Source organism: Zootoca vivipara, chromosome 13 (assembly GCF_963506605.1).
Source record: "Zootoca vivipara chromosome 13, rZooViv1.1, whole genome shotgun sequence".
Taxonomy (NCBI): Eukaryota; Metazoa; Chordata; class Lepidosauria; order Squamata; family Lacertidae; genus Zootoca; species Zootoca vivipara.
Window position 1 is genome coordinate 35,646,798 of NC_083288.1, and position 10,178 is coordinate 35,656,975.

General features: G+C 45.9%; 1 protein-coding gene across 1 annotated transcript in view; it reads left to right on the forward strand.

Moving 5' to 3' along the window:
* The window catches only part of TTYH1 (tweety family member 1), a 63,065-nt gene extending 59,213 nt beyond the window's left edge, over positions 1-3,852 (forward strand). The window contains exons 13-14 of the mRNA XM_060281631.1: positions 1,214-1,292; positions 2,652-3,852. Coding sequence (XP_060137614.1) covers positions 1,214-1,292; positions 2,652-2,732 — 160 coding nt within the window. The 3' untranslated portion in view covers positions 2,733-3,852. The remainder of the gene's footprint in view (positions 1-1,213; positions 1,293-2,651) is intronic.
* Positions 3,853-10,178: the final 6,326 nt, after the last annotated feature.

The window sequence follows — 10,178 nt, forward strand, 5'->3', positions numbered from 1 at the left end:
TTCTTGCCCTTCCCTCCTTCTCTTGATCCTTTGACTGTTCTGTTTTGTTACTGCCCTGGCCCAACTTCTGGGGCAAGATTCAGATCGGAATGTGCTACAAATGCCACTTTAAAAAAAAAAATTGAAGTGACCGGGGCCTGATTTTTCTTAGATCTGGCTGATTCACTTAACCTGGGTTGTGAATCCTCTTTGCATAGTGGAGGGTTAGGCATTGCCCTCCTCCTACTGTGTATGAGTAGAGCATCGTTTCTTCCATCTTTTCACCTTCCCAGGCTGTGGCCCATCCCAGTTCGCCACCTAAGGGAGCTGAGCCACTCCTTAAAGCAGGATTTCCCAAACTTGGGCCTCCAGCTGTTTTTGGACTGCAACTCCCATCACCCCTAGCTAGCAAGACCAGTGGTCAGGGATGGTGGGAATTGTGGTCCAAAAACAGCTAGAGACCCAAGTTTGGGAAACACTGCCTTAAAGCATCGCCACTTGGCTTCTCCACCCTGGAGAAGGCAGTGAACCCGAGCAGCAACGTGATACGGAAAAATACCCCGGCTTTTTGCCAAACCCAGCAGGAGCCAGGGGCAGACTTAGCAGGGCCCTGCCAGCGTTGCTGTTCGGCTTCTCTGCCTGGGAGCAAGGATGACGAGTGGCAATGGTACAGGCATGAGCACCTCTCTCTGTGGCAGTAGCAGAAGTGGTGGGACAGGCAGAGCGCCACCCCTTTCCCTTCTGCCGCCTGAGGCAAGCACTTCACCCTGCCTCTTGGGTGGGCCGGCTCTGCCCCTCCCTTTTTCCGAGAAGGAAGAATTGCACGAGTAGTGCCTGTGCATATGAAACCCTGCGAGGGGGAGTTCTCCCATTAAACTTTCAAACACATACAACTCTACGTGTCTATATATATATATATGATGGAAGGAGGGGATTCATCGACTCCAAAACACAAAGAGCATCCACAGCCCAGCAGGCGTATCAACCACGCCTTGGTGAAAAGAGGATCAAACGCCCTCTGGTTTATGGCTTCCTGAATTGTGACCAAAATAAACCGAGAACCATATATATTGCCTGCTCTCTGGGAACTTGCGAAAGACAGGCAGAGTAGAGGCTTTTGAGTATCTCTTGAGTGTGGAGTTGACCTTCCAGATCTGGGGTAGTGGTCTGTGGAGGGAGGGAGGGAAGGAGGGGGGGGACCTGTTTTCAGCTTCTTTGTCGATGTTGCTTGCAGGAGTCAAAGCGTTTCGTACAGTGGCAATCCTCGATTTGAGAGTGTCCCCCTCATCGACCGCCATTCCCCTCCCCCTTCGGTAAGTTTGCAGCATTGCGCGGGGGCCCAGATGTGGCACACTGGGGTGATACACAACGGGCACAGCAGCTGCAGAACAAACCACTGTAGTTTTGTGGCCATGGTTGTGCTGCAAAAACAGCAAGGGGGGGGGCTATTGAAAACCCGGTGAGCCACAATGTAATAGTAGTAGTAGTAGTAGTAGTAGTAGTAAATAATAATAATAATAATAATAATAATAATAATAATAATAATAATAATTTTATTCCCCAGCCACTCTGGGCAGCTCCCAACTGAATATTGAAAACACGATAAAACATCAAACATTAAAAACTCCTCTTGCTAGAATAGGACCATATACACACAGTGGAAAGCAAAAGGGGATTGTGTTTGCTGTTACTGTATGTATAAGCAGTTTGATGCAATTGTACAGGAATTCTGCTCCTTTAAAGCTGACCACTTGTCAACTGCCAAGAAGGCTGCATTTAAAAATGAAATAAAATGGACCTGAACGGTTAAACAAAGTCTCCAAATATAGAATGCTGGGTTGAGGAATAGGTATACTCTGTGGTCAATGAGCACATCACCTATAAAAGGGGGGCGGGAGGGCAACTTTGGATGCTGCTAATAACCTATGCAACCACAGTTGCCTGGCAGCACTTGTTAGTAATATCTGAAGAAAGGGCCACGTGATGCAGAAATGCTCAGGCAATGTTCACATACTCTGCCTGCTCATTTCCCCCATATGCACTTGCCGGTGGATAGAGAACGATGAAGCAGTGAAGAGATGGCAAGCCTGTTGCACCCCAGAATTTGCTGGACCGCAGTCTCTCATTGGCCATGCTGAGGCCACATTCATGCAAATCTCCCCCCCCCCCCCCGCCAAAGAATCATGGGAACTGTAGTTTGCACAGCTACGATTCCCAGCAACTGCAACTAGCTACACTTCCCCAGATTCTTTGGGGGGAGAGTCATGTACAGTGGTACCTCGGTTTAAGAACAGTCCGGTTTAAGAACAATTTGATTTACAAACTCCGCAAAACCGGAAATAAGGTCTTGGTTTGAGAACTTTGCCTTGGTCTCAGAACGGAATCCGAATGGTGGAAGGGCACCGGTGGCAGGAGGCCTCATTAGGGAAAGCGTGCTTCGATTTAAGAACGGTTTTGGTTTAAGAACAGACTTCCAGAACAGATTAAATTCGTAAACCAAGGTACCACTGTACTTTAAAGGTGTGGCTGTGTCCCGAGAACTGATCGGAGCTGGGAGTCCAGTGGCATCTACAGGGCCACAAGCTCCCCACCTCACCTGTTCCTATTGCTGTTGTGATATATCTCTTGGGTAATAATAACCCCGCTACTCCTGTCTATGTATCGCCCCATAGTATTCTCCCAGCATGAGAGCGTCTTACGTCGGTGCTAGCGAAGAAGTGGACCTTCCCTACCGGACCGGATTCCTGCCCTAGATGAACCCCAGAAGACCCCAACCCACCTCCATGCCATCCAACTAACACAGAGCAGATCCCACCCCCCAAAACACACACCTCTTTCCAGAGCCGCAACTTGAGGCTAGTCATGTCGCTGCGTCTTGTCTGCCCCCACACCCCCACCCCCTTTCACCTGGATCTCTTCTTCACTCATTTCATTTGCCTGCCTTCTGTAAGAACGCAAGAGAAAAGGAGAGGGGAGCAGTTATATCTCATTCACATGCATATATATGGATTTATATATATATGAATATTAATGTCCCATATGTCAATATGTGGGGCATTAATAGAAGCAGGAATGATGAGTGAGCAAAAGGCCAAGGAAAGGGGATCAAAGGAGGAGAATGTAATAGAAAGAAGGAAAAAAATGAATCAGGACGGAGAGGCAGGACGAGGGTGAGCCAAGCCAAAGGCCAAATGGGTGAATAGGTACCTAAATGGGGGTTTGTCCACACTAAGGCTCCCTCCGCTCCTGCCAGGCCCCTTCCATGCCTTAGAGCCCTGCATCCGAGCACCCTTGCCCCTGCTGTTTCCCCGCCCAGTCGGAGCAAACAGCAACCCGTGGGAAAGCCCAAATTGCCCAGACTCTGAGCTTCTAAGCACCGACCTGTGCCTGGAAAGCACAGGCTAAAGTGTGGGCGAGCCCTGAGAGAAGGAATGGCAGGAAACAGCGGGCGGTGTAGATAGATAGGTAAAAATAGAGTGAACAAATGGGCATTTATATGCAAACGAGGGTGTGCAAATGAGAGCCAGTAAATGAGGGAAAGGATGCAGGGGCTGAAGGGACGGAAAAAAGGGGTAGGCTGAAAGCGCAGAAGGACGAGGGAAGCTAAAGGTGGCAACCCAAGCTTGAGATACGGGAACTGCTAAGCCACCCAGCGAGAGACTCTCATCCCTGCTGCACCCTCTCACTGTGGGCACCCCAGACAGGTGGGGTGCACACTGCTGGGCCCCACAGGGAGATCCAAGGAAAGAGGGGAGTCCAGTAGGGGCCCAGAACCAGCCCTGCTCCCCACCAGCCTCCTTGCTCCGAATTAGAGCCCCCTCCCAACACTAACAAGCGTTTGGAATTTGCCCAGTTTAAAAATAAAAGGGAAACTTTATTTTACATGGCGTTTACGTACGATTTTGTGTGTATGTATGTATGTATGTATGTGGGTGGGTGAGTGGGTGGTCGTCTGGGTTGTTCTGGGACAGCCTTCCCCAACACCCCCAACATCTTCCAGTTGTTTTGGACTACAACTCCTATCAACCCCCCTTAGTACGCCCTTGTTGGTGAGTGATGATGGGAGGTATAGTCCAAAATATCTGGGGGGCACCAACTTTGGAGAAGGGTGTTCCGCAGACTACGGGAGCCTAGTGCAGATGAAAGAACAGGGTAGCAGTTAATGATCTCCCTCAAGTTTAAATTCTGGAACCCCTTTTTTTGTTTTGCAGATTTGGCATTCTAAAATTTCAGTCCGTTTGAAATCCCTGTAGAGTTCTACAGGACTGGGATTTCAAACGGACTGAAAGTAGAACTGTATTGACAAAGGGGGTCTGCGACAAAATGTTGCCATATATCCAGTTAGCATTACTTGGCTATTTTCCGTATTGATTGGGCTATTTGGGAGCGGGGGAGGGAAGTAATCTCCATAGCTGTTTTTTTTTAAAAAAACTTGTGCATTTATCTTATTGATTTAAATCTTGCCTTTCTTTCCAAAGCAGTTCAGGGCAGGAAACAACATGTGATAAAACAATAAAAACACCTTAAAAGAGATGGAGATGCTGAAAAAGGGAGGTCCTCAGTCAGTGCTGAAAAGACATGAGAGGTGATGCCTATCAAGGGGAGGGAATTAAAAAGGTAAAAAAGAAAAGAAAAGGATCCCTGGATGCTTAAGTCCAGTCAAAGGCAAATATGGGGTTGTGGCGCTCATCTTGTTTTCAGGCCGAGGGAGCCGCTGTTTGTCCAGAGACAGCTTTCCAGGTCATGTGGCCAGCATGACTAAACTACTTCTGGCGTGACGGAAACCAGAGCGCACGGAAATGCCATTTACCTTCCCGCCGGAGCAGTCTCTATTTATCTACTTGCACTGACACGCTTTCAAACTGCTAGGTTGGCAGAAACTGGGACAGAGCAATGGGAGCTCACCCTGTTGTAGGGATTCGAACTGTCGACCTTCCAATCGGCAAGCCCAAGAGGCTCAGGAGTAAGTGCCACCACACCAGAGGTCTATGTGGAATGGACCTTCTGACAAGATTGTATCTGCAGGAGGCCTTCACCTGCAGTGATGATCAGGTATATAGTACTTGTGCAAACCAAAATTCTGACACCTCCCTCTTCTTTCTCAAGGGCCCATTCTGGCTCCATTTCCTGTGGGCTCTCACAGCCTGAGCTCAGTGTTAAAAGGAACCAGTGCAAAACACACAGTGAACTGCAAATCAGGAATGGAAAATAAACTAAAAATCAGCTAGTGCAGGCATCCTCAAACTGTAGCCCTCCAGATGTTTTGGCCTACAACTCCCATGATCCCTACTAACAGGACCAGTGGTCAGGGATGATGGGGATTGTAGTCCAAAACATCTGGAAGGCCAAAGTTTGGGGATGCCTGAGCTAGTGCAACCTGGATTTTCAAAGCTTAGAATTAGGGCACACAGAAACAGAGGCTTTGAATTATTCACCCTGATTCACTGGGTGTAGGGGTCTGGCTTACATTTGCTGCTGTACAAAAAACTAGCATCCCCTCCCCAGCTTCGTTGAGAGACAGCAGAGACACACAAGTCCTCTGCAGCCAGCTGCTCCTCTCTCCCAGTGATTCAACCAAGCTAAATTTAGTGAAGGAGCAAAATGCCCAGATACTCCTTCTCACTCTTGCACCTGCTGTGATAATAGCTCCTTTTTCGCTTCTTCTAGAGGAGATGAGGATGTTGGGCGATTCCTGTAATTGAGCCCTCTATCATTTCCCCACCTTGCCCAGTCCATGGCGGCCGGGGGGGGGGGGAATGGATGGGTGCCTTGCTTCATTCCTTCTCAAGAGTGCGCCCCCCCTAAGCATTTTGTTTGCATTTAAATGATCAGGAGATGACCCAAGTGAAAAAGAGGGTGGGGCTCCTGTTTTAATACCGGTACATGCAGAAAACTGAAGATTTTCGCAGGCATACCTTCCCATGCAAGCTGATATTCCCTTTTCTACACTAGTGCTACTCAAAGTAGTAATCCACCTCAGCACAGGTTGGGTGGGACACTTCAGGAACCAAATATGGTACCAGTCTCTGGTACATGAGGGGGTTGCCAGTCCACCTTATCAGATATACAGGTGAAACTCGGGAAATTAGAATATTGTCGAAAAGTGATTTATTTCAGTAAGGCAACTTAAAAGGTGAAACCAATATATGAGATAGATGCATGTCAAGCCTTTATTTGTTGTAATTGTAATTATTTGCCTCTGGTCTATTTTTTGGGACTCATGCAACGTGTTTAAGTTTTTACTCTGCTAACTATACGTTAGAGTTCTGCTCTGGTACAATATTGAGTATAATTCCATGACAGAACAGTGCTTCTCAAACTACAGGTGAAACTCGGAAAATTAGAATATCGTCGAAAAGTGCATTTATTTCAGTAATGCAACTTATTATTATTTATTTTTCTTTTAATTTTTACAAATGCTTTCTTTTAGAAATTCCACAGTAATAAAACAAATAGTTACAATAATACAAAAATAAACAAAATAAACCCAGGTGGCACTATGGGTTAAACCACAGAGTCTAGGGCTTGCTGATGAGAAGGTCAGCAGTTCGAATCCCTGCAACGGGGTGAGCTCCCATTGCTCGGTCCCAGCTCCTGCCCACCTAGCAGTTCGAAAGCACATCAAAGTGCAAGTAGATAAATAGGGATCGCTCCGGCGGGAAGGTAAACAGCGTTTCTGTGCGCTGCTCTGGTTAGCCTGAAGCAGCTTTGTCATGCTGGCCACAATGACCTGGAAGCTGTCTGCGGACAAACGCCGGCTCCCTCGGCCTATAGAGCGAGATGAGCGCTGCAACCCCAGAGTTGGACACGACTGGACCTGATGGTCAGGGGCCCCTTTAAACATCACTATTACATTTCATTAATTACACCCCATTTATAATTGACCCGCCTAACGACAATTGTCGTTAGCTTTACTGCTACTGAAGGCAAATGAGCATAATGGTCACAAATCCAATATGTCCAGGTTTGGCACTGTCTGTAAGAAATCCAGTTGCAACAGACTTAACTTAAACTTACAATAACTTTTAATAAGTCTAAACCTTAACACTATAACATACTATGTACTGTACAGAACACCACACCAGAAGGAAAAGAGATAGAAAGAGAAAGTGAAACCCAGGCTCCTTCTGTCCTTACTTTTATAGCCAGCGTGACCTTGACAGAAGAGATAACAGAACCAGTTTACGCCAGCTGCACTCAACTTCTCTGAAGGAATAACCCAAACATCATGAACCTTCTGCTTGTTTCTTTCTCACAGACATGCTTCTAGAACCCTCTTGAATTAATTAGAATAGGAAAGATCTCTACACATCAGATCAATACTTTCTGCACTAAGAGATGCAAACTGACATGTTCTACTACTACACAGCAGCTCAACTGGTCAACCTAATGGCCTCCCTCTTCCAGTTTGCTTCTCTAGTAAGGTGGATGTGTGTGGTTAAAAAAAGGAACAGAAACAAAGTGGCCCCCATGTTGTTAATGGGCATGAAGCTCATTGAGTGATCTTAGGTCAGTCAGTCACTCGTCTGTTCTACCTCCCAGGGTTGTTGTGATGATAAAAACCAAGCATGCCACCTTGAGCTCCTTGAAGGAAGAGACGGATTATAAATATAGTAATAAGGATGAGCCTTGGGCGTCCTACCTATGAAGACAACAAACACATGGGGATCCTCTGCACATGCACAAAGGGTCACACTACCTTCATTATTACTTCACCTTTCCCAGGATAGAATACAGGATGTGCATATTGAGGTTCTGCCCATCACACAGCCAGAGGAGCCTTGCTAAGAAAAATGCTGGCAATTCAGATGCCCTGTTGCGTTCTGCATGCCTTATGATAAGTAACTGATCTACACTTCCTCTGAGCTGTGTCTTCAGCCACAAACAGGATCAATGGACTGAAAATCTCTAACACTGCAATGTTATGCATCTCTGTTCAGAACTAATTCTGAAGTCTACAGTTGGGGAATACCTTTCTTTCTTTGCCAAGGAATGCTAGGATAAACTGCCAGACAAAAATATAAGTTGAAAAGCATTGTTCCCCATCCAAACTTTACACAGCTGCAGTGTCCTCTCCCTAAGGAAAAGCTTGGAAAATAGGAAATAGAAAAATTGGAGTGAAGGGATTATCTTAAACAGACTAACCCTAATCCACACATAGCAAGGATGGGGTGATACACACACAAAGGATCCTGGCCAGGGATCTTTGTGAGAAGAAAGAATAGGAAAAGGTTAGAGAACAAGGTGTTGCAGACATGCATTGCCTCTTGGGGTTTTACTGTGTAGCCTAATTGGCACTGAGAGGGACCTGCTTAAATAGGATGAAGAACCAAGTCTGATCCCACAGGATCTAGAAAGTTACAAAAGTAGCCTTCTCCTTTGCCAAAATGCAGGTTTGTCTCAATATTGTCCTCTTCATAAGCATGGAAACATCTATCACATGAGCCCAGAGTCCCCGTACATTAAAGTAGCAATATCCAGATTGCTTGCATCACATTTTTCAGACCTCACAACCACTAGCCCAAACTTGCTTCTTGGCTTCCAGCCTGTGTAAGCAAAGACCATTCATCTTCACACACACATACAATTATATCATTTCTGCAGTGGGGTTGCTATGCAGTTGCTAAGGCTTGAACCGTTATATCCAAGATTACTGTTAGTCAGTGTTTTTTTTCTATAAAAAATGTTTAGGGGTACTCCCATTTTGACTCAAGAAAATCACCATTTTATAGATCAAATCGGGGAAAATAAATACAGTAAATGGACAAAAGCACAAAGATTCACAAAATGTTTAGGGGGAATGCGTACCCCTGCGTACCCCCAGGGAAAATAGCACTGCTGTTAGTGAAACTGCAAGGTTTTATTATACTAAGTTTTCATTCTAGCTGGGTTAAAGACACTGAACTTGAAAATGAAATGATAGAACCAAATAAGCAGTTTGGGATATGTTTTAAAATCAATGAATATATGAGCATAAATGTCTCAAACAAGCATTAGTTCACTAGGTTGTCAACACACAAATTGGCCATGATGCTTCAGTTTTATTAGGGATGCCATCTTACTAGAAGCATATTTAAAGAATACCAGATATTCTAATATTTTAATTAGAGTGCAGCTCTCGTCATCCCTGACTATTGTCCATGCTTGCTGGAGCTGATGAGAGTTGTGGTTCACCAACCTCTGAAGGGCCAAAGGTTCCTAATTCCTGTGCTATAGGAATGCAATTCTTTGCAAATTAACTGGTAGCAAGTCCCATTGAGACTTATGGCTGTGTTCACACCATACATTTAAAGCAGGCATCCCCAAACTTCGGCCCTCCAGGTGTTTTGGACTACAATTCCCATCTTCCCTGAGCACTGGTCCTGTTAGCTAGGGATCATGGGAGTTGTAGGCCAAAACATCTGGAGGGCCGCAGTTTGGGGATGCCTGATTTAAAGCATGTTTAAAGTACATGGCTTCCTCCAAAGAATCCTGGAAACTGTAGTTTACCCATCACAGAGCTCTCATGCCCAACACCCTTAACAGACTACAATTCCCAGGATTCTTTGGTTATGTGCTTTAAAAATATGATGCGGTAGGAACCTAACCATTTCCAGAGTCTGTGGAGGAGTAAATGACAAGGACTTTAACTAATCGCACTTGGCAAGTAGAGAAACAGAAGAAGAGGCAAGCACACCATCAAGGTCCTCGTATCTGGTATGATGTTCCTGTCTTTTTTCCATTACAAATGGTTCATCACAGTGATGCTATTGCCTAGAATCCATATGCTACAGCGATGCTGTTCTGCACCTATGGAAGATCTCGGTGATCAAACAAGTGGTGTCTTTCAGGCTATGTGTCTGTCTACTGTCCTACTTCTATAACAGGCATGGTGAAACTTGGCCCTCCAGATGTTTTGGGACTACAACGCCCATCATCCCTAACAGGACCAGTGGTCAGGGATGATGGGAATTGTAGTCCCAAAACATCTGGAGGGCCAAGTTTCGCCATACCTGCTCCATAAGAACCACAGGAGCATAGAATCTGTGGTGTCATTGTCCCGCCCTTAGCCACCGCCAATTGGTTAGCAAATGACAGGCAGTGCCTTCCAGCCAAATGCCAACAGAGATCTGAGAAGCATCCCAGATGCCCAAACAGAAGCAATAGAGATGGAAAATTAAGAGTGGGGCTAATAATAAAAGGTGGGGTGGAGTAAAGGT